Source organism: Poecilia reticulata, chromosome 7 (assembly GCF_904066995.2).
Source record: "Poecilia reticulata chromosome 7, P_reticulata-male-v2, whole genome shotgun sequence".
Classification (NCBI taxonomy): domain Eukaryota; kingdom Metazoa; phylum Chordata; class Actinopteri; order Cyprinodontiformes; family Poeciliidae; genus Poecilia; species Poecilia reticulata.
In genome coordinates, this window is record NC_088836.1 from 27997354 (window position 1) to 28021715 (window position 24362).

Below are 24362 nucleotides of genomic sequence, written 5' to 3' on the forward strand. Positions count from 1 at the left end.
CTTTTAACAGGATGTCATTATTTTATCGTATTTTCATCTAATCTCTGCACCGATGTAGCATGTCTTGCAGATTTAAACTCTGCTGATACAGATCTAAATGTTTGTTTGTCTTTAAGGCGGACCATGAAGGAGATAGTCTGTTACTCGGCCCCATCCCTGTCCGGGATCGGCTCGGTTCAGATCAGTGTGAGCGTGGATAATGCCCAAATCAGGGAGAGCCTCACCTTCGAGTACATCGAGGACCCCACTGTCCTGCGGATCGAGCCGGACTGGAGCATCGCAAGGTGACCCAAATTACACTCCGCAAAAATCACATTTATCCACATGCTCTCAACCGAGGCAGAGATTTCCTCTTCATCCAGATCTTTAGAGAAAGTCAGTTCAGGTCAGCAACAGGAAGCAGACAGGAGTCAATACTGCACTTCCAATTACTGTTGGGGTTTCTTCCAATTAGTCTGGATCTGATAGAAAAGACCCAGCAAACATATTGGAGGGGATTGAGGTTGAGGTTGAGATTCAGCTGTGAAATGAAGTGTTACCCGGTCTGTGGAAACCTTTTCTTTTGTGGCTTTAACGTCAGAGCAAATAAAGTGAGGAATTTATCGAGTGTAGAAAGAGCTCTCCTGTCAATACCGTGATATATGATCATTTCTACAGTACATTAACCTCAGCCTAAAAGCAGAGCACATGCAGTGAATTGTAAAAGTATTCACACCCCTTGAACTTTTGCACGTCTTTTCACTTTACATTCTACAAATTTGAATGTATTTTATTTTGATTTTATTTCCTAGACAAATGGAAAGTGTTGATTCAGCCGCATGAAACAACACTTTGTACCTTCGATTGTTGGCGTTAAACCTGCAAGTCTTTTGCAGTATGTGCTAATCATCTTTACACATGAAGAGACTGAAAATGTTGCCCATGTTTCTAATTCATAACTATGTTTTTTTATGCATTCTATTGCAGCTCTGTTTGTACGTTTACATTAGTCCTGCTAGAAGGTGAATCTCAGCCCTGGTCAAACCTTTTGCAGCCATAACAAAATATCTCTATTTATCACCTTTTAAGTTTAACAACTTTAACCAGATTCTCTCTCCTTGTTAAGGAAAATCACACATGCTGTCACCACCATGTTTCACCATGCAGAGATGTGTTTAAATTGATTGACAATTTTAGTTTTCCACCACACATACTGTATTTTATATTGACTAAAAACTTGAAAATACTTGATTTTATTTAGTGGTGCCAGAGTAAAGGGCCCTGAACACAAAAGTTTGTTTGTAAAAATGATCAAATTATTGAAACCTGTCTTTATCTGTCTCATAATACAAGATGTACAAAAGGATGTAGACGCGTTTCCACGGAGCTGTAACCATCTAATGTTTGCCCTAATAGTTGACTGGTGCACCACCAAAGATGGAGGAGGAGACGTTCTGCCAGTGCAGGCTGAACACCTCTGCCTCTCATTACAAACCCCTGATCAGCGCCGCATCTTAATATGCCTGAGCTGTCTTTGTATTTCAAGCTCAAATCTGTGTCAGTTGATTGTAACGAGTTGAATCGGTTAAAATTCCTCTCTAATCATCCTCCACTCCAGAGGCCATCACCTCCCAAAAGAAACTTAACGATGGGATTCGATTTGATGCATTAATTTTCATCTGATGGGGAAGATTTTTGAAGAGGTGCATCAAGGTTAGAAAGTTTAGTGAGAATTGTCTTTGAACTACTTTGCTGCTCTTTCCCTCTGTTTTCTGAGTCGTGTTCAGATTTTAACATGTTTTTTTTTTTTTTTTTTAAGTTTGTGAATAGAAATATGTTGACTTGATTTATTTTTTTTCTTCATGTTTTTTTATTTAGTGGCCACACCCCTCTGATGGTGACGGGAACAAATCTGGATGTGGTTCAGGAACCCAGAATCCGGGTGAAGTATGCTGGCCGAGAGTCTGTCAATGTAAGAGCCAATGATTAATTTTAACCCTGAACCTGTATGTGCAATAGAAATTGCTGACAGCATCTGCTAGTGTGCATACTGTATTGATGTGGAACAGTAATATCAAACTGGGCCCAAGTCGACACGCTCAGAAAGAGCCAAGTGATGCTTAGCTTTGGAAAAATGTGCCAGCTCTCAGTGGCCCCTCTAGGTCTGTTTGCTTCTTTGACTTCTGCTTCAACGATCCCTTCTTAAGCAAAGAGCATGTGAGTGATACAGATGGCAGTGAGAGTGATCTGCATGCAGTATTCATTCAAGACTTTTAATCCATCCATCCATTTTCTACCACTAATGTGGGTCAGGGTCGTCGAGGCAGCAGCGTAAGCACAGCTTCTGAAGTCTCTTCCTCCCTCTCTTTATCCCTCCCTCCCTCCCTTCCTTCTTTCCTTCCTCCCTCTGGGGGATGTTGGCGTTCCAAAGCCAGTCAAGTGACATAATCTCTGCAGCATGCCCTCAGTGTGTCTCTGTTGCGCATGTCTTTAACATCATACCTGGAAAGTGTCCAGGAAGCTTCATAGTTAGATAGGCAAAGCACCTCATCTTCTCTCTTAATGCAGCACCACTATTCTGGGAAGTCTGAGAATAAGATTGTTTTAAATAGGATCCAAAACATGAAACATTAAACCAAGCTTTATTTAACATGACTTAATTTATTTTATATATTTATAGCATTTTTGTACTGTTTTGTTGTTCATACATAGACTTCTGGCAAAACTGTAGATTAACACTTTAGTTGTAGGTTGATTGCACAGAATGCCATCCCTTTCTGCCTTTTCTGCTACAATTGTAGCAAGCGGATATTAGCTAGTTAACTATAGTTTTTATGCTAGAGTATAGACAATGTATTTTTTTAATCCATGTTCTCTTTATTGTGTGCATGAGAAACGCATAGTAGCCTCTGTTCTGCCAGATGACCAGCAGTTCAAAGCAACTGGGTGGGTGTGAGAGTGGGGATGGGGTGGTTGATTTTTAAAACAACCATTTCTCCTGCATTGGTTTTTTTTTTTTTTTCAAAATGCAGGAAAACACAGGACCGATTCCAAAATGCTAGATATACAGTAAGTGTAGCTTTAGCACCACATCAGGTGGATTCAAGCCCTGAATTTTAAAAACTAGTAAAATTAAATAAAATAACTGTACAAATTATTTTTTCAAAAACAAATATTGACCATGCAAAAAAAGCTCTAGAAAATCATAGACCATTTTCTCATAGACCATAGAGATGGAGCATTTCTAGATGTGCACCTCTCTGCACATTAGGTGAAGATCCTGTATTTTGGAGCTTCATAGTGACTGAGTCCCAGTGAGATGGTCCTGAGGAGCAAACTTCATGCCAACATTCACACTCTGTACTGGAGCTCACAACTGGGAACATATTTATTTGGGTTATTCCACATCTTTGCCCCAACTCCAGTTCCATTCAGTTTACATCTAATTTGATAAGTTAATGACCGAGAGGAAAGGGCCTATTGTGTCAAAGAAAAGAGAAGAGTGTCATCTTTTGAATTTTGTTGTATTAATTGGCATCATTGCACCAGAATAATTAATCCAGTGTGGTTGATTGGAATTTTACCAACCTTTTGAATTCAGATATATTTTTAAACGGTGACAAGAAAAAAAAAATCTCTGTTTTGATGGACCGGTGACCTTTCAAGGTTTATGTCCTACCTTTTGTACACTGCAGATAGGAACCATCCCCTGTGCAATATACAGGGATTATATTATATTGGGTATAGAAAATGCAGAGTTAAATGGATTCTGCACCACCAGGGGCAAAACTATAACCTTTGGTACATGGAAGATAATTTCTCTTCTGGAACCGACTGTTCTTCCACCTGAATTTATAATGGTTGTAGGAGGAAGCCAGAATAGCTTTCAAAACCACTGCAGAAATTGGCTGAACAACCAACCATTTTTCAGAATTTAACAGTTTTATACCTTTACCATTAACCCAAAGTAATTCTCTGAATGAACATTTCTGTGCTTTTCTTATTATTTTATAAGGAATGGCAGAAATAAAACAAGTGTTTATTGACCAGACACGTTTCAGACCGAGATTAATTTCAAGGCGTCTGTGTATAAAATTATAGAGCAAACAGCCACACTGTAGTACAATGGAAAAGCCTTTAAAGACAGGATAGTCAAACTTGTGCAGCGAGGAGCTGGATGACGGCAGACAGTAGGTGTGAGGTCAGTCTGTGGGAGAATGCTGGACGTGTCCATGATCGGGGGCAAGGAGACTCCTAATAGCTTTCAACGGAAGATTAACTGCCGTCAGAAGCCTTTGGTCAGCATAAAGAGCGCTTGTATAATCAAAGTCTTAGCTGCAGGAAATCGTTACAAATTACATTTGATCCCCAGTCCTGGGGGCCCTTGTTTAATTAAGAGGATGGGATCTCCTCTCTGTGGTTTGAGGTAAGGTGGGCAGAACACAGACAGAGGAGGATCAAACATTAAATTGGATGCAGATAATGCTACTAGTTCGTTCGGCTGGTTAAAATTTGTTAAGTTTGACCCATTGTGCATCCAACCACCTTAACGCTGTCCTCACGTTCACATGGTCTCAAGCATGTGGTGAACTTTTGTAGGCGATTTTATTGCTGGATAATACACATGCATGCACATGTGCACAAATAAATCAGTATAACAGATTTTGCCCCACATATCACAGCATTTTCTGCATTCCCAGCATCATAACTCCTTACATTAACAGTCTTAAACCAACTGTAAGTATTCATCTTAGTCTTTTTCTGTGTACATAAAAAATTTGTTTTTTTATGGAAAAGTGTTGTTTTCAATGTGAAAAATCCTTCTGAGTTCTAACTAGCATTGATGTTACAAATAATAATAATAAAAAAAACATTTATTTTATATGTTTTAAGCAGAATAAAGCAACACTTAATGAGTAAAGTGTGAAGGCCTGGTGAGATTTGACTCGTGTGTGTGTGTGTGTGTGTGTGTGTGTGTGTGTGTGTGTGTGTGTGTGTGTGTGTGTGTGTGTGTGTGTGTGTGTGTGTGTGTGTGTGTGTGTGTGTGTGTGTGATGGGTGGGGGGCTGCATCACCTTCCAACACATTGAAAGGGAGATCTTGCTTTGTGCTTTGCTTTGTCTCATAAAAATTTGCATATTTTAAAAGAGCCATCGTCACTGTTTTGATTGTCTTCATAGCCATAGAGAATGTGTTACTTCTATGAATGTTAATGTTAAATCATCCTTTCTTGTTTCAATGTAGTTTTTCTTTTTGTCACCAGTGGAAAGCAAAAAAACAGCCTATAGCACTAGGAGCTGCTGTCTGTCAGCTATAGCCTTCAAATGATCACCTGTCTCCCACTAAATTGCTTCTCTACTCTGTCTCCCTTGTGTCACCTACACAGACTCACAAAGAAACCGGCAGAGGTGGGGGGGAGGGGGGGGAGCCAATTTTCTTTGTAAAATGCTCTGCATCTGCCAGCAGATTCACAATTGAAACATTAATCGTGATCTTGATTAAAGCCTAAAGGCTTATTTTTCAGCCATAAAACATTTGCCTCTCCCAGAAGGATCTCATCTACAACATTCACCACATATAAGATGTCTAGACTTAAGTGCCGTCATCGGCACGTCTGGTACATTTACAGCCCTGCTGATTATAGAAAATTTCACAGCATGGATGCGCTTCGATGAATCTCGCTTTCACAGACTGGAAAGGAGCACAGAGTTCATGTTAACAACCAATGCAGTGTATTAGATGTCCAATGATGATGCTGAAGGACTGACTGCTTAGAGACACTTTTTCTTACTTTTGGCTTCAATGTTGAACAATGACATACCAATTTCCAAATCCTTTCATTATTAGGAGGTTATTTTATGTTATTGAAAGCTTTGTACATGCTTTGTGGCCTCAGCATCATGCCGAAACCATTATATGTTCCTTGGACTACATTGTTTACCACAAGCAGTTAAAACACAAGTAGACAGCGCAGAATGTGGCAAAGATTCTAGTGTTGATTAACAAAAACAAACTTCTCCACTTCTCATAAAACTCCACTACCTCCTCCTCAAATCAAATTCAATTCAGCTAAACTGTCAATAGAGTGTGAAAAGTTCCTACAGTTTTTTTCAGGATGTTTTGCATGTGTTATCTGTACCAGTTTGCAATAAAAACATGATGAATACATGCTTATCAAGACCAGCAGACGACAGCAATTTGCACTTCTTTTGTGTCAGTGACAGTTGTGACAGTTGTTCTCTCTGGAGCTACAAACACAGTGGGTGCAGAAGTGCTTAAAGAGAAAATGAAAAATATTTCTTTGGTTTCGATAAGAGGCACTCCTCAAAAGTTTAAGATCAGTGCAACTTCATGTCTGATTACGCTTTTTTTTTTTTTTTGCATAGAGATGCATGCAATACAAGAAACAACTTTTGCTGCAGTTACATCTGAAGGTTGTTTGGGGTGCGAGTCTACCAGCTTTGCACATTTGGCGACTGAAATGTTTGGCCGTTCCTCTTTGTTAAATAGCTCAAATTCATTCCAACTGAATGGAAGAGCAGTTTTTATGTCTCAGCATAAATAATCACTTAGATGACAAACATTTTGAAAGTCATGTGTAACTTTAATACAACAGCCTTCTTGATTTGGGTCTCTTGCATAAAATTCTAATAAAATACATCCATTTTGAGGTTGTAACTGGTCAAAAATCAGCAAAAAGTTCATGAATCCTTTTTTTAAGGCATACATACACTGCAAAAAGTCCCCTTTCAAAAACAAGAAAAAAAAGTACAAAAATAGGGTATAATTTTCTTAAAATAAGAAAAATTATCTGCCAACAGAACAAGAAAATTTATCTTGTCAAGATTTTCTAAAACAAGAAAAAATATCTAACCAAGATAAACCTACAATATCTTAAAATTAGTGTATTTTTACTTAAAACAAGCCAATTTTACTTATACGAGTAAGATATATTATCTTATTTTAAGAAAAATTATCTCAAGTAAAGAAAATGTTACTTGACACTGAATTTCTTGAAATAGCGTAAAATATTCTTATTTTAAGAAAAATGCTCTATGTATTAAGAAAATAAATCTCATATATTCTATTTGTATTAGTAAAATTGGCTTGTTTTAAGTACAAATACACTAATTTTAAGATATTTGTAGGTTTATCTTGGTTAGATATTTTTTCTTGTTTTAGAAAATCTTGACAAGATAAATTTTCTTGTTCTGTTGGCAGATAATTTTTCTTATTTTAAGAAGATTATACCCTATTTTTGTACTTTTTTTCTTGTTTTTGAAAGGGGACTTTTTGCAGTGATATACCTAAATCTAGTTTATTTTTATTGTTGCATAGGATTAAAATATATATTTCGTCATAGCTTTACTCAAGGTTCTTATGCCAAGACAAAAATCTACAAATTGATCCTGTGAATACTGGAACAAGAGATGTTATTGGCTTGCTGAAATGAAGACATAAGTTCAATTACTTTTAACATCTTTATTACATTTAAGTTTCACATAAACAAAATAAAACATGACTACTGGCCAGAATTTAAAGTCTGGATGGGCATCTGATTCTGGAACAATCCTGTAAAATGACAGAAAAATGACGATCTGACACATCTGCCGCACTCATAAGATGCCCTAAGAGTCAAGCAAACCAAATTGTCCAAAGCAAAGAAAAATCTTGGGATTAGATGTCAACAATAGGAGCTTCCTCCGCAATGAACTTCTTCCAATAAGCCATAGCCTTTTATATGTGGAAGTCTTGCCTCAGTTACGGACGCCGTTCTCAAGACATCTGTCAGCAGCACAGAGAGGAGTGGCCACAGACAAGCATGCTGAAAGGTGTAGTAGCTGTGATGTCCTCCTTTCAGAAGATCAGGGCAGGCATGGTTCCAATGGCCAGTAGAAAGTTGGTTTCACGATCACCGCAGAGCTGAAAAGTGGTCTTGTTTGAAGTTGTTGGGTCATCTGCTATTTGGAGCACAGACAGAAAAACAATCACAAAACAAATCACGTTTAAGGGACTAATCAGTGTCATGATGAATCAGTATCATACATTTCTTACCTCAAGAATGTGAAGGACTCCGTCACTTGCAATTCCCAAAGTTTCAAAGTTTCTTGTAGATGGTGCAATACGTGATTGGAGACTTATCCGGCATAGGCTTCACCATGGCAACAGTTTGGTTTACTTGAAAAATAAAACAAGTCTTATTTTAGTTCATGTGCTCAATTACAATATTACATGAATTCAAGATGGCAAGAAAGTCATTTTAATTAAATCAAACTACTACTTAAATTCACCAATTAAAAATAGTGTTTAAAATATCCTGGTAACAGTGTGGAATATCTAACCTAGGCTATTAGACTCATTGCATTTAAGTTTTTAAATTACAGCACATCAAACACCCTCAGTTAGTGAAATACTAGGCGGAATTGCCCTTTAACCATTTCCCGAATCAGAAGCTACGAATGAGAAGCCATCTTAGCTATGTTAAAAAACGGAAGCTACCAAGAACTCGTGTCGATATTATTTTTAAGCCACATCTATTGTGGTTCAAAGCTCATATTCACAAGAGCGGCTCTTTAACCGCGGATGAAAATTGGCATATCACGACATGCTAACTAGCTTCAGTTAGCTTATCTTAGAAAGACAGACAACTTTAAACTTACCTCTGAGTACAGCAGCTGTAGGGTCTATACACGTAAAAAAGTCCTCCATCTTCATCCATGTCCAACCGAGATTAGAGAATTTGCCAAAAGAAAATCTTATAAAAGTACAGTAGATAAAAGCTTAGTTAGGCTGTTACAACTGAATTAACCGTTAATCAGGGCAGTTAAATGATCTCTGGCGTTGCCGTTAGTGATGTGCGGATTGATACTGAAATATCGATTCTTCCGATACCAGAACTTAATTCTTTAAAATCTATTGTCAGATCCAAGGATCAATACTTTCAACATTTTAGTAATTTGAGATAATGTAGATTAACAAGAGCACGTTAGAAAGTAACTAAATTATTGAGATCTTGCCTAAATGAAACTTTGTTAATGGGAACTACTTTTTCTTCCGCCTGGTAAGTATGTAAGGTGTAAGGACGTAATGCCCATGCGCAGCGTGCTGCTGACGCTCACTCACTCAGAAATGGACATGTTGACAGATTATAAAAAAGTGACACGGAGCTATTTCAGCTGTCATTTTATAGTAGTTTTAATAATTAAACAATGATGTACACTGCTAAAAAAAAAATAAAGGGAACACTTAAACACTTAAGTGAACACTTAAGTGTTCCCTTTATTTTTTTGAGCAGTATATTTAGTAGGGTTATTACTTTACTAATTTTCTTTTTTTTAGTTTGCAACTCCATTTTCACATATTTTGTATATTTCTGCTGAATTAAAATAGTTTATAGTAAACAAGATTGTTGTCTCAATGTACTTCTGAGTTTAAAATGAGTGCATCAGAGTACATTGTGTTCTTTTTATGAAGCCAAGATATGGATTACATTTATTTTTTATTTAATTAAGAAACAAATTAACTGTCTTTGCACAAAGTATGGGATCTGTATTGCCAATACCATCTTAAATTTTACTCGGTATTGGATCGGAAAGAAAATCTGTTGTATCGAACATTACTACCATCTCACTGACATTTTGGGCGCTTTCCCATTTGGATTGTATGATGTCATAAAAGGGGTTACAAACATGATGAATAAAATATTGTTCAAACTAATATTAGTAACTTATAAAGTAAGAATTTGAAATATAAACCAAAAGTTAAAATATTTATCATGACATTGACCCAATCAATATTGTTGATTCTAATCTCATTGTGTGGAATACCAGCCATTTCAAATCACACATCAATAGAAATTTCATGACATGTCAGTAAGAGGTCCCACATCTTACATCAAGAAGATCAGATTAAGAAGGTCCTTAGCAGATGGAAACATGCCAAGAATTATCTTGATATATAAGCTGATATTGTCTCTGAAATTGTTGTGTTAAATGTCAACCGTTTAAATATTAAATTATAATTTCCAGTACACTCTGCCAACTTATACAAGAGTATAAGTTCATGGGTTTTTTTTTATTTTTCATTGACAAAAACACAAAGGATTCCATTTGGACATAGTCTGTTTTAATTATCTGAAGACATTTCATTAAGTATGTGATTTCGCTTTCTGTGCTTGAAATAAGAAATTTTTACTTATATAAAATAAGTTCTAGACTTGAAGTTTGATTGGTAAATATTGATATTCTAGATTCTAGCACATATCTACTCATAATAAGTAATATTTTCTTAACATTAAGCTTTTATATCTTACTGAGATAATTAAGTACAAAAACACTTAAAATAAGAAAAATATTCTAACATAAATCCCTCTTGGTGAGAAAAATTATCTTGTCAGAAAGAAAACAAGAAAAATCTCCTTAATTTAAGATATTTAATCTTACTAAGATTTCAGTTTTTGCAGTGTAGGGGCAGTCTTTCATAAATGCGTACATATTACTTTAAGCGGTCCAGTTTGAGAAGCAAAGTGAAAGGCAAAATCTGGTTTGGACACATTTCATGTGCATATTACAGACTCTTAAAGGTGGTTTCAATCCAGACTCATTGTGCTATTAAATAGCCACCAAATGTTACCTGCCTTCCTTAATCTCCTAATACTCTTCCCTTCTGAGAAACTTGGCTTCTCTTGACACCTCCATCACTCTAAATTGCCTAACTTCCACCTACTTTCTGCTTCTTATGTCCTCCTCTCACTGAAACAAATTAAAATAGATGGCTTTTAATGTGATTTAAATTAGGCTTAGATAGGCTTCCCAGCATCTAAGTGACACTGGATGAAAACAATCAAACGTAAATGGCTGAAATTCAGCACTTTCATTGCTTTGAAAAGGCAATACGCTTCAGGAAAATAATTAACAACAAGCTTTTTGTGTATAACTAAATCGGCACATAGACGTTAAAAAAATAGATTAGAGTTGAAAACAGTTATTCTCAGTAAAACCTGAGCATTAAAAAAAAATCCAGAGTAGGAAAAACCAAGTGCAGGCACATCGTAACAATACAATATTAAATATTAGCATCCAGATGACCTTTGACACTTCCATTTTTCTGCTCACAGCTCCACCAGCTCTTCCTTTCAGTTTATCTCTCTGCTACACTGGTCAGAGACCTTTGCCTGATTGAGTGGGCTGTAGCAACACTGTAGATCATTGTAATGCATTCAGCCCGAGGGGTTGAAGTGGTGCTGCCTTAAAACTGCCTCGCTGTGTCCAACAGTAGAGGAAGAAGACGGATGAGGCAGCCATTCCCAATTATTTTCCTCTTACTGCTGACCTCAATTCACCTTATCAATTCTCCTCATCACTTTATCAACCACATATAGTCTCCAACACCACAGACTGGCTTAAAGGAAGAGGTGTAGCAGTGTAAAAACTGTTTTGGTTTCATTACAAATATAAATTCATTGCGATTTGATGAAGAATCGCAATGATCCTTCATCACGTTGCTTTTGTTGAGCAAGTTAGTCTTGTAAAAACTTTAGCAAAAGCAGAGGAAAGCAGAGTTGCACCAAAGAGAATTTTGTAAGCAATAACAATTTTTGTAAACTTTGGTTTGGTTCTGATTCCTTAAGACCTATAAGAGCATATAAGAGCAGTATTTAAAATATTTTTGAGCCTTTTTGCCATAAGTGGTCATTAATTGTTAATGTTAGGAGCAGAGGCGATGTCACGCTGCTTGAATGTCAGAGAACTGGTGTAATAATAATAAGCTTCACATATTAAACGAGCTTTAGCATTATGCATTATGATTAGCACAGTTAGCATAGCTAGCTTTCCTATAACATCAATTTCTGTTTGTATCCACTGGATAATTAAGATCCTTAACACTGAGATTTTCTTTGATTTCTTGGTTACATATGCTTTAATAAATGGTAAATAATGAAATAAATATTAGTTATAATAAACAAACTAACAAATACAAACAAAACAATAAATAAAAATGTAATTTGTTTTAGAAAAATTCTAAATTGTAAAGCTAATTATAAGCTTAACTCTAGCATGTTTCTTGACGGATGGTTTAAATGGTTTTTAAAATCTTTCCTCATCCTTGGATTTTATTTTAAATATCTGACTGATTGTGAAAATAGACAAGTTTGAGTCTTCTTCTCATACTTTATATTCTTCTGTGTGGTGCATTCACTGATTGAGAAAAGATCTGATTTTTTAGTTTCTAACCAGACAATCACAAATCAAGCTGAGATCAGCATATTTGGATCAGCAGCCTACTGCAGATCCAAATAGGAGACTATTCATGAAATGTTATTATTGCTTGTTAGTGTTCATGTGTCTTGAAATCCATCTCTTCATTGCCTCATCCAGAGAGGAATCGCAGTGTCCCATTTTCTTTATCCAGTCCCACAGCGCCAAACACAAGCGTGTCTATTTTCATCACTCGTCCCTTTGGGTTTCCACTCTTAACAGCAAGGAATTCTAAAAACCATCCTACATGATGATGGCTGCAGTTTTTGACTCCTGTCAGGAATCAGTGAAGGGAAAGGATTTCAGAAAAACTGGAAAGCGCACAAGGACAGTACAGGAATAAAAACAACAAAAAAAAAGCACAGTATCCATCTCCGGCAGAGCAGATGGTAGTCGGAGCTTTAGTTGACTTGCAAATGTCCTGCTGTTCCAATGCTACAGTCACGAGGATCCTGCCGGAGCATCTGGGCTTGTCTATACAACATGTCACTATGCCAACAGCGAGAATGAGGCTCATGTCGAGCTGAACCCGAGGACTTTCAGCCGTTAAACCTCCACTGTCTCTTTACTCATCAACATAAGACACTCTTTGACTGACTCATACGCCCTGTTTGAGTGTCCTACAACATAAAGTCGTCACACCATATGTTAAAAAAAAAACTTCAACAACTTGGATAACCTTATGAAAATCACGACACAGCTTTTCTAATGATAAAGTCCACTATAAGAATTACAATTACAAAGCAAACTGCTAGAACAGTTTGCTTTGTTCTAGCAGTGAACTGCAAAAAAAGACATAAATGTCTGTTTTTGTTGCTGTGGAACAATGTGGTACAGATTACATTAATTGCTTCTGGTTCACTGCAAAGTAGAGTCCATGCATTCAAAAGCTAGTGTAAAATTTTCATTAACTTTCATCTCCTCTCATAACTTTTCAGTTGTTAATGTGATTTCACACAACCCAAAAAACTTGCTGAAAGTGTGTCAGGAGACCTATCTGGCTCCGCAATCTATTTTTAAAATGGCTTATCTTTCTCGCTCTCGTCATGCGCTGCTGCCACTACTCCGGCATGTAAAAGTGGGAAACGGAAATAGAAAAATGCCAAGTCCAGGGAAAGTAATTTCCAAGCAGCGAGAGGTTGTTGTTGCAGTTACACTCTGCTGGAGCTGTAATAATATGATGTAGGTTGATAAAACAGTTTAAATGTCACAAATTGTGTGCAGCAATAGTGTTCAGTTGTTTAATAATGTAGTTCAATAGTAGAAAATATTCACAGATAATTGAGCAAAAACAAGACATCTCTTGCTTACTACTACTTTTATCCATGCACAGCAGTGGGAATGTAATTTACTTTTAACGTTTGCAAGCAATGCAAGAGATTAATTGATATGATATAAAGACACTTAAAGAGCCCTAATTAGCAGGCATTGGCTGGAATAAAGTTCCAGCCAATACCATACCAAACACAATACCATAAATATTACAGTATTTATACAAAAATGTAAAATATCTATATGATTCAGTTCCTTACGTTTCAGTTACTGGTGAAAATTAGACAAGTTTGCTCTTTGTTTATAATGTTCATGGTCACAATTTCTAGGTGCAGCCAAGATGTTTAGAGGATCTGTTTCGGTGCATAAGCATTGGGTCTGCTTTTTGCCGATAACGAGGCTTTTTGCAGATAACGAGGCTGTTTTGCCTTCATTAGAGTTGTCCATTGTGAAGATGGACCTGAGCCAAAAGGCAAAGCTCTGGATTTGCAGGTCAATGTATGTTTCTACCCTCATCTGTAGTCACAAGTTCTGAGTAGTGACAGAAAAATCGATATTGCAGATTCACACAACCAAAATGAGGTTCCTCCACAGGGTGTCCGGACTGGACCTTACTCAGATGTTTCTGAGCTAACCTGTGGATGTCTTGGGATTCCCGCTGAGGAACTGACCCAAACAAAAGCAAAATGAAGCTAACAGAATATTTTGAATACAAATAATGTTATGAAAATTAGCTGCTTTAATTTATATATTCAAGACAGCCATATTGGATTTTTATGTTTGGTGAGAAACCCACAACATTCACTTGAGATTCTGACTTCCAGCTTCAACCAATTAAGCAAAGCCACTGGATTGCCATGTTGCTTTTTTTGGTCTTTTTTATGATATAACAACTGGCCTAAAGCACAAAATAACAAACAAACAAACAAAAACATCACAGTTTTGAATTCGGTTTACAATGCTTATTGTGCTGAATATTTTTTCCTCTTGCCAATATGTTTTTTACAATTAGTAGGGCTGTCTACTCAGAAAGCCAGCCAGCATCAAGCTGTCTTATATCTAGCCAACTGTAGGTTTACAACAGCACAGCAATGTTTTCTCAGTTTCCACCTGGTGACTTATGTGTTTCACAACCAGAAACATTTTCAAACCGAAAGCCAAAGTTGTCCTTTTATATGCAAGATAAGTGTGTATTCTTTTTCAACCAGCTGCACTCAGTGATTGGAGACAGGAAGCTGGTTATTCTGGCTCTTTCTGCTGCATCCCATTTAATGTAGGAAATGCATGACTGGAAATTTTTGTTTAGTTTTGAAAGTAAAACCTTTCTATACCTTGATGCCATCCACTCGCCCTATTAATTGCTTATCGAAGTGATCGTTAGTTGCAATCGAAGTGCACTGATCTCAGAAGATGAGGATACTTGAAAACTCTTGTCTCCAAAAGGGGAGTTTGTAAAGATGCAAGTTCCTTCCTCCAATTGAGCTCCTGCAGCTCACCTTACCTCATGCTGGCAAAATCCAATCGGTGTACCTTACATAGATGAGTTTGCATCGATCTCCCTCGCTTTCTCCACAGCAGCAGACAACAGGTAGGAGGCGGGGTAGCTGCTGCCGTTCGCTATCTTTGATGATATTTAGCTCTAATTAAGTTTTTTCCCCAGAGAGAGAGCTGGAAGGGAGCGAAAGGAGATAAAAAAGAAAACTCTGCAAGCAGAGTGCTGTGCTGCAATCAATCCTGTCTCCTCTTTCCCTCTGCTGCTGAGCCAGGGAGGATGGATGGAAGGCGGCTCTCACATCTGGGCAAACTGGAGAGAAGTAATAAAAGAGCCATAGCTCAAGCTCTACCTGAGGAGACAGAGGAGCGGTGCCTCCATCCTTTGTGGATGTTGTCCTCAAGTGTTTTACAGTGAGGCAATAGCAGCAATTTATTTCTAGTTTTATAGAGGCTTCCTCCACAATAAATATGGATTTAATGGCAGCAAGTAAATCCCTTTTCCTGAAAAGAATTGAGATTTTATGTGTCAATTATTAGGCTGGTTAGCTCCCTGTGGAGTCCATGCTGGCAACAAAGTGTGTTACTTAAGAACTCAGCTTAGGTTATTAGAAATAGATGAGTTGAGAAAGGATGAGGCTTAGTATTTTATTGCTGAGCCAGAAAAGAGAATCTGGTTATTGCAGATGTTTAAATCACACCTTGATTTCAGAGTCTCTTGGCTGTTTTGTTGCATAATGTGTATGGTGCATGGCAAAAAGTGAAAGATGCTCCTTCTCTGCTTCATACCCTTTCCCTGTACAGGTGTGCAAAGTGCTGAACAGCACCGCTATGAGCTGCTTTGCTCCCTCCCTCATGGCAGAGTATCTCCCAGGTTTGGACGCAGTGAAACACGCGGATGAGTTTGGCTTCATCTTCAACAACGTCCAGGCGCTGCTGGTCTACAACAACACCAACCTTGTATACTACCCAAACCCTTTCTTTGAATCCCTCAGCACCTCAGGTATCCTGGAGCAAAAGCCTGGTTCACCAATCATCCTCAAGGTAAAGAAGAAGGAAAAAACGTTTTCATGCTATAAAACTTCAATAAGAAGATTTCAGAGCTTAATTGTGTTCAGCCCTCTTACCTCTGACACCCATTAATAAAATTCAATGCAACAGTCTTCAGAAAGCTTCAAAGAGAACATTAGCAAACTAAATAACATGATGAACAGTGAACACACCAGACTGGTGACAGATAAAGTTCTGCTAAAATGCAAATCAGGGTTAGTTTATAAATTAAGAGTCCCAAGCTTTGAACATGTTCATCCAAAAAATGGAAAGAATATTAGATCAATGCAAACCTACCAAAACATGGCCAGACATCTGAGCGGACAGGCGGGAGGGAATTTATCAGAGAAGCTACCATGGTAACTCTTGAGAAGCTGCAGAGATCTAGAGCTTATTAGAAGATTCAAAAACAACACAACAAAATCCAATGACCGCACCCTGTTAGGTCTGAGTTGATTGAAAAATGGGTGTTGTCATATAATTTGCAATCTTGGGAGAAAATCTGTTGGAGACTGTAGAAATGTGAGACTGTGAAAGATGTTCACCTTCCAGCAGGAACCCTAAACACACAACAAAAGCTACAAGAGAATGCTGTGCACCAAGGCATGTAGTCAAAGTTCAGACCTAAAACCAATTGAAAAATTGCAGAAAAACTGCAGCCTCTCTTAAATTTTAGCTCCTTTGCGGAGGAAAATGTTCAAAGATGGGCTAATGCCTGTAAGCAGAAGACAGTTGTAAGTCATTTCTCTTTGTTCAAAACGTTACTTGTCTTTATTTTTAACTTCACTCGATTGTGGCATCAGCTAATTTCCATAATAATTTTGTTACTTCTTGGTAACAGAATGTATCAGGTAATATAATTCAGTCATTTGTCTCAATCATCTGCTGTTGCTACACTGTGAAACATCTAACAATGTCAGATCTAAAAACCATACTTCGCACCAGCTGGGTCCAAACCAGTGGAATGTAATTAGATGGCAGATTGGCTTTTTTGGGCTCATATAAAATCTGGGATTTTTTATTATTTTTTTCTTTGTCTGGGTTTTTTTTAATGTGTCTGAGTTTATTCTCTCTTTCTCTCCCTGTATGCCTACAGGGCAGAAACCTGATTCCCCCAGCGTCTGGAGGGGCGAAGCTTAACTACACCGTACTGATAGGCGAGACTCCCTGCTCTGTCACCGTGTCTGAGAGCCAACTGCTGTGTGAGCCTCCCAACCTCACAGGCCAATACAAAGTTGTGGTCAGTATTCCTTTGTTTCCTTCTCTTTACTTCTCGTTTGACTTTCTGCGTTTGTATCTTTCTTTGACCCTCACTTTCTATGTATCCCTGTATTTGTATTTTTTTCCTCACACCCTGGCCTTTGCTCTCTATTATTTGTGTTCTCATCATTGCTCATTCAGCTGAGGGAATGGGGTCAAAAGGGAGGGCAGCTCTGGCTGTCAAAAAGTTCCGACTAAAACCGCAGCAATTATTATTACTTGCCTGCTCAGTTATTGAGTGCATGGCCCACGCTAATTCCCTCTCAACAGCAGCACACAGGTAGCCGTGTGTTTACACTCGGCATCAGTGTAAGCCAACAATATTCACTTTGGCTTTAGAATAATTAGGGTTCTACATTGAGATCCCAATGTGATGCAAGGCAATTAAAAAAAAATCTAATATCATTGAGACACAAGAAAAACAATTAATGTTGTAGTTTTTAATCATGTACAATTATTTACAGGTTCAAGTTGGAGGCCTCCACGTGTCTCCAGGAGCGGTGCACATCATGTCCGACAGCCTCCTGACCCTCCCCGCCATCGTTAGCATCGCAGCAGGTGGCGGTCTCCTCCTCATCATCGTCATCCTCGTACTCATCGCCTACAAGCGGAAGTCGCGGGAGAACGATCTCACCCTGAAGCGCCTGCAGATGCAGATGGACAACCTGGAGTCCCGCGTCGCTTTGGAATGCAAAGAAGGTTGATGTCAGAGCCGCACAGCCTGAACGCAGTCAGAGTTCATGCCTGATTTTAAAATGAGAATGCTCATGGACCTTTTGGGCCTCCGTAATATAATTATACACCATCATTTAACCGCCCGTTCCATAACATATGCAAGTGAGGGGTTGTGAGGAGCAAGTTTCCATAGAGTAATCACATAAGCATAAATGTGTGTTCGAGAGTAATGTACAGTAAGTAATTTACTGCCGGTTTGTGTTCATAAATTAATGCTGTTAAATTATCTCCAAATCTAGGTCAGTGAGTCATCCTGGTTGTTTATTTCAACAGATTTAGTTAGTTGCCACTGTATGCGACCCGTCACGCATTAAATTAGATGTTGGCATTCAGAATATTAGATTCTGAAAAGTGTCTACAGGCCTCAACTCAAACTGGCTCAAAAGTATTTATTATCCAGATCAGGGGTTCCCAGACTTTTCCATGTCATGTCCCCACAAACAACATTAGCTTCTAGGCAGGGAATACTTTTCCAAACCCACAATGCTACAAAAGCTATGAAACATCAACATTTAGAATGTTTTTATCTCACTATTCAATAATTACTGCACTCATTAACGTAATGCTGCTTCATACCTTTTGATTTTAGTTGTCTATGACTTCTTAGGGTTTTTTGGCTGCTGGTTGTTTTTTCTTTTTTCAGACTTGTCCATTTTATGCTTGCTATGCTACCCATACATAATCACATCTTAATTATTTAAACTTTTGTTTTCTATGAATAATTGAAAAACACATATAATAAGAAAAAATTATTGGATTGAGTTTTTTGATTTTATTTTATTTTTTCCTTCACCCCCTCTTGGCCTATCAGGGGCCTCCAGCCCCCACTTTGAAAAACTCTGGTCTAGTCCAAGTAACCCCAACATGATTCCAAAAAGAACTAGACTATTCTCTTTTTTTAAATTGTAGTGTCAAGATATTCAGTATTGTGAAGGCTAGATATAAAATGTCATTTTTTTCATAAAATTTTTGTGCAATCTTCTTAGCCACACAATGTTGACATCTGACTTTTAGAAATAAAACTGAGCCTTACTCAAAAAAGAACATCCGATGATCTTCCAACGGCTGTGAAATTGATTGTAAGTGTCTCTATTGTTAGGCGTTTAATTCTGTCAAACACTCCTCAGTCCCTTGTGTTTCAGGATAAATAAAGGTCCCAGTGGTTAATTTGAACTCTGACTCTTTGCATGCAGAGTACTCCTAATCACCTCAGCCTGACCTCCAGTTATCACTGTTAACAAGCACAAAACAATCAGTAATGGAAAGGTCAGAATATCCACTCGTTAAAATGGCAAAATTAGCTCAATGTCTTGCACTTTTCAGAGGATTTGATCAGCTAGAGAAAGCCTTGTTAGCTATCCCCTCCAGCCGCCGCCTGACCAGCTCCCCCAGTGTTATTAAGCTGTGAAAAAAAATGTGAGCAATTGTCAAATGACAGACAGGCGGCTAGACACAGAGTAGGCAAACAGAGAGAATCACACAGGCAGCCTTGGGAAAGGAGAAGATTAATGTTTTAACCATTAGCAGCGACCAGGAGAGTCCTGCCTCGCAGGCCGGATTTAGATAGGTGCCCAGGTTCCCCTGCAAGTCCCTGCAAGTCGCAGGGGTACTGTGAGGCCAGGAGACCAGGACTAAGATGGTATAGCTGGGTTTAGAGAAGGGTGTTAGGGGACCGCTGCTGTTAATGTGATAGGCTACAGGCAGGGAGGCTCCCCAAGGGCAGCCCAGACGAGCAGCAGGGCCCTGGGCCTCAACCAGACTGAGTCAGGATGGAGCCAATTAACTGGCACTCACCTGCAGCCTCACACTGAGACGACACAATCTTTTGGGGCCTTTGCTTTAGCCAATTTACTGGCTGGGAGATAAAAATGAGCTGGGAAAATAGACGCAAGTTTGTGTGTGTGTGTGTGTTTGTGAAAGAAAGAGTGTGTAGTTTTTTAAAGAGAGAGATGTGAAAAGCTGAGATCCTCTGACGTGAGGATGATCTTGAGCTTTCTGTCATCTTCATCATGCGGGCAGTAAGCGCCATAAAGATAAGAAGGATTCTCTTATTTGGTCCTTGAGGATTAAGGAGCAGTTTTATTTCAGAGATGCATTTCTCACGTATTTCCTCAAACTGGTCTGTTTTTCAGTTGTTTTTTTTTCTCTCTACCAGCCTTTGCAGAGTTGCAGACAGACATCAATGAGCTTACCAGTGACCTCGACAGGGCCGGTATCCCCCATCTGGACTACAGAACATATGCCATGCGAGTCCTCTTCCCCGGCATCGAGGATCATCCTGTCCTGAGAGAACTGGAGGTAACAAACTGCAGAGCTTGAACAAAAAAAATAGGAAGAAAGATAACTGAGACACAAAGGCAGCTAATGCATTAAAACTTGTCAAAGGAGGGTTAGAGTAAGGTTAAAAGAAACAAGGAGAGCTGAGCAGTGCGTCTCATGTCACCATCCCTGCTGTAGCGTAGCCTCCATAACCACAGAATTGCTCAGTGGGAGAAAAGGATACCAGTCTGCCAGTTATGCTTCCTACTCTGTGGTCTGACACGCATGCTTAGTCAGTCATGCTGGCCAGACTACACACACACCCACCCACACACACACACACGCACACACACACACATATACCTCACATGAAGGCTCCCTCATGGAAAACAGGGTCCCAGCACATTGCTATTTCATCCACCAGTGGCTGCAGTATGAGGGGTAATGAAGTGAATAATTCCCACTCCTCAAGTAGGAGTGTGGACTCTTCCACTGAGATAAAAACTGTCCGTTTAAGACTTTTTGCTCCTTTTTGCGGGGGGTGGCAGGGCTGGGAAATGACTTTGGTTCTCCAGATATTTGCAGCATTTAATTTTGTGGGATGCACCGTGTTCAGATAAGGAGATCTATAATCGCTACCAATATCTTATTTGAAGATCAACATTTGTACTGTGGTTTAAGTCGGGCTTAGTTAACACTTTTTTTTTAAACCAGTAGATGGCTATGTAAAAAATACAATAAAGAATTACTACCCCATCTCATTCAGTGCCAATATAAAATATATACAGTACTATTGAATCCTGGTCAGTTATATAACATAATCATTTAGTCAGATGTACATACAAGGAGAAAGTCCAATTGCTGAATTTACGCTTTTTCTGCTCAAATACATGGAAGGAAGTTCAGGACCAGGCAGTGATGAACTTTGCCTCACTGCTACTGGTGGCACTGTGAAAATGGGGAAAGTGAGGCAAACAGTACCATGCCACACTGATAGGGGGCAGTGCTGAACCCCATTTGCACAACGGGCAACAGATGTGATTCTTCTATGCGTTGAAAAGACTGAAAACAATCGGAAAACTACAAAAAAATGCAGTTGGAATCGAACCATTCCAGGGCAGCCCTCCTCCTTGGTGATTATCTCTGTTAATGCAGCCAAATTTTTAAACATCACGGCAAACAAGAGTGAATTTTACAACTGAGCTAGAGGGTTATTTGTGGAGGAGGATAGGTCACATGCTCATATGCAGGCTGGTGAGACCATTTTCAGTTTTAATGAAAACAAAATTCAAGATCAACCAACAAAAACCAAACAAAAACACATGTAATAAGATAATAATTTTGATCTTTTAATGACTATTCTTTTGTGTGTTTTTGCCATCAAATTATTGAACAGTTTGTTATTGAGTAAAGGATAATTAAAAGCTTTTAAAATGAGTAATGTGGCAGTTTACCCAATCCAATCCAACTTTATTTATAAAGCACTTTAAAACAACCACAGCTGATACAAAGTGCTATACAGTAAAACACAACATAACAAAAAAAAAAAAAATGTTTAGGTCAAAACTCGAACATAAACGTTTGTTTAGGTTTAATATATTTTAACATTTGACTCCAGAGGAGTCAGGAACCTCACCACACGTCACTGGAATGTGTCAGCACTGAAACTGGAAGAACAGGCAGAAAGAACCACTCACCCAGATGTATTTTCTACTGGAATGAAACACAGACATGCAGTAACTCAGATAAATGCAAAATTCAAGAAAGAAAAAAAGCTACACAGAGGGCCAGGAGTACTTTCTACTGAAAAGAAAAACTAGGAGTACACACTTTTAAAAGCAGAAATAGCTCCATCAAAAGTTTTCCTTCACTCCCATCAGGGCCTAAAATCCTGTGTTTAAAACTTACTGATCTTTTTAAATCGGCTTTTGTTTAATTTTGCTTTGTGTATTTTTTATTCTGTTTGTTGAAACACTTTGAAAAATGCTATATAAATAAAGTTTTGCTTACTTACTTATTCATTTACTATAATCATACATTTGAAAATGTATGTTCTTGTAATAAGCCAGACCTTTCCATCCGAAGAACTCAAATAATTTATGCAAACTTGGAAAAAAATGTACTTTTCATTGTTAGATTTATTTCGTGAAATCATGACATATGACTGAAAAAAATGCCTTAGTCAAGACACAATGCTTTTTTTTATTGGGGCTGTGGTCAATAATTGAGCCTCTTAAAAATATGAGCGATCATTTTGATGCCCTTGGAAAAATGTTTTTTTTATTAGACAAGGTCACAATAAACTATGAAGAGCACCGTAGTTGGGAAGAAATTGCTCTATTATCAGTCATAACCAAGGAATAACGTTGGGTTCTCATTAACCTCTGCATGTGTTGTTTCTCCTTCTTCGTCTTCAGGTGTCGGGCAACGGCCAGCAGAATGTGGAAAAGGCCCTGAAGCTGTTTGGTCAGCTCATCAACAACAAAGTGTTCCTGCTCACCTTCATACGAACGCTTGAGATGCAGCGCTCTTTCTCCATGAGGGACCGCGGCAACGTGGCCTCGCTCATCATGACGGCCCTGCAGGGGCGACTGGAGTACGCCACTGATGTTCTCAAACACCTGCTGTCGGACCTGATCGACCGCAACCTGGAGAGCAAGAACCATCCCAAACTGCTGCTGCGCAGGTAACGCGCATCGATTTGCTTCGTCTAAAAGGCTTGATTAAGTTGTTTATCTATTGCACTTTATTAGGCAGGTTTATAGAAAGCATTACGTCGAAAGTGAACAAAGAAAAGCTATTCTATTCATTTCTGTTTTCATTCCGACTTTAAAGCAGTTCAAGGAGGTAACACAATCAAAGAAGATCAGGAACAAAACATAAATAAAAGCCTCTTTGTTATCATATTCCTATCATAATTAGGAAGAGCTTTAATCCTTTGTAATGCTGTTTGTGTTATATAACCGTTTCTGAAGTTTAATTTAGAGAAAATCGAACACACACAGGCTTATTGTGGATCCTGCCTCCTGTGTGGTTAGTTGTGCAGACACCAAACGTAGAGTCCTCATTTAAAACCATGGGAAAAAGTGTGGAGCCAGCAGGAGGATGTTGATCCATATTGACAGACAGATGAGGATTCATTTAGAGCTGCATGTTCCTTACCCTTTTTCCTTAATGCATTCTGATTTTCCCGAGGAGAGACATTTCGCAGAAAAGGGCTTGTAATAAGAGCTATTGTACATCTTCAGTTTGCCGAGATAAATGACATGTAATATTCACATCAGAGGAAACATCTGAATTCTCTACAATCTCTCTGTTTCTGTCTCTCCCACTGCTCGCTCTTAATGCCAGTCTCACTTATGCTTCAGGCTCGGTCTCCTTATGAAACATTCAGATCTAGTTCAACTTAACTTTTTTCGCTCTCTCTCTCTCTCCTTCTCTCTTTTCGTGGATCCAGCATACATTGTGCTGCTCGGGAGCTGGGGGATGATGTATTAAAATTTTAAACACCTACCGAGTCCTTTCCTCGGTGTCCTCAGCTGCTTTTGTTGGCTGTGTAGACGGGAATGGATGGACAAACAGCCGCCAGCTCAAAAGATACGCGTCAAACACATAGAAACCTGAAAAGTCCAACTGCTTGGTCTGATTTTGATTATGTTTACATGACTAACAGGCAGAGACAGTGACAGCAGGCAGATGCTATTGTTTAGACAGCATGTTCATTGTAATGTTCCTTTATTGCCTGTATTTGAGAAATCAACAATATGAGCAAATAGCTGCAAGGCAGAAACCATTGCTTGGGAACAGAGGGGGTGAATGAAAGCAGCGTAGCTTCAAACGACCCAGATAAAGTTATTCCACTTGACAGCAGGACCCCGCGTCACCTCGAAGTTTTCATTATCTCATCTCATTAGAAACACAGTGGTACATAATCCTCAGGTTTGTTCTATTGCTGCCTGGAGGGGCACATGTCCTACAGTTTTTACATATCTCCCATTTTATGTGAGGAATTTAAGGGATTACAGATTTGACACGGCTCTTTGCTGTTGTTGCCGTCTTT

At 38.6% G+C, this 24362-nt stretch overlaps 1 protein-coding gene and 1 long non-coding RNA gene across 8 annotated transcripts in view; one reads left to right on the plus strand and one right to left on the minus strand.

Moving 5' to 3' along the window:
• Positions 1-24362, plus strand: part of plxna2 (plexin A2) — a 217896-nt gene that overhangs the window by 160982 nt on the left and 32552 nt on the right. For all 7 annotated transcript variants that reach the window (XM_081609239.1, XM_081609235.1, XM_081609236.1 and 4 more), the window contains 7 exons: positions 117-284; positions 1858-1951; positions 15803-16042; positions 17145-17288; positions 17773-18007; positions 20199-20341; positions 22720-22988. In XM_081609239.1, coding sequence (XP_081465365.1) covers positions 117-284; positions 1858-1951; positions 15803-16042; positions 17145-17288; positions 17773-18007; positions 20199-20341; positions 22720-22988 — 1293 coding nt within the window. The remainder of the gene's footprint in view (positions 1-116; positions 285-1857; positions 1952-15802; positions 16043-17144; positions 17289-17772; positions 18008-20198; positions 20342-22719; positions 22989-24362) is intronic.
• On the minus strand, positions 7582-10450 carry LOC145552285 (uncharacterized). Its single transcript, XR_014088280.1, has 3 exons — positions 8639-10450; positions 8034-8156; positions 7582-7939 (listed from the first exon to the last, which is right to left on the minus strand). It is a non-coding gene; the product is annotated as an uncharacterized LOC145552285 (long non-coding RNA).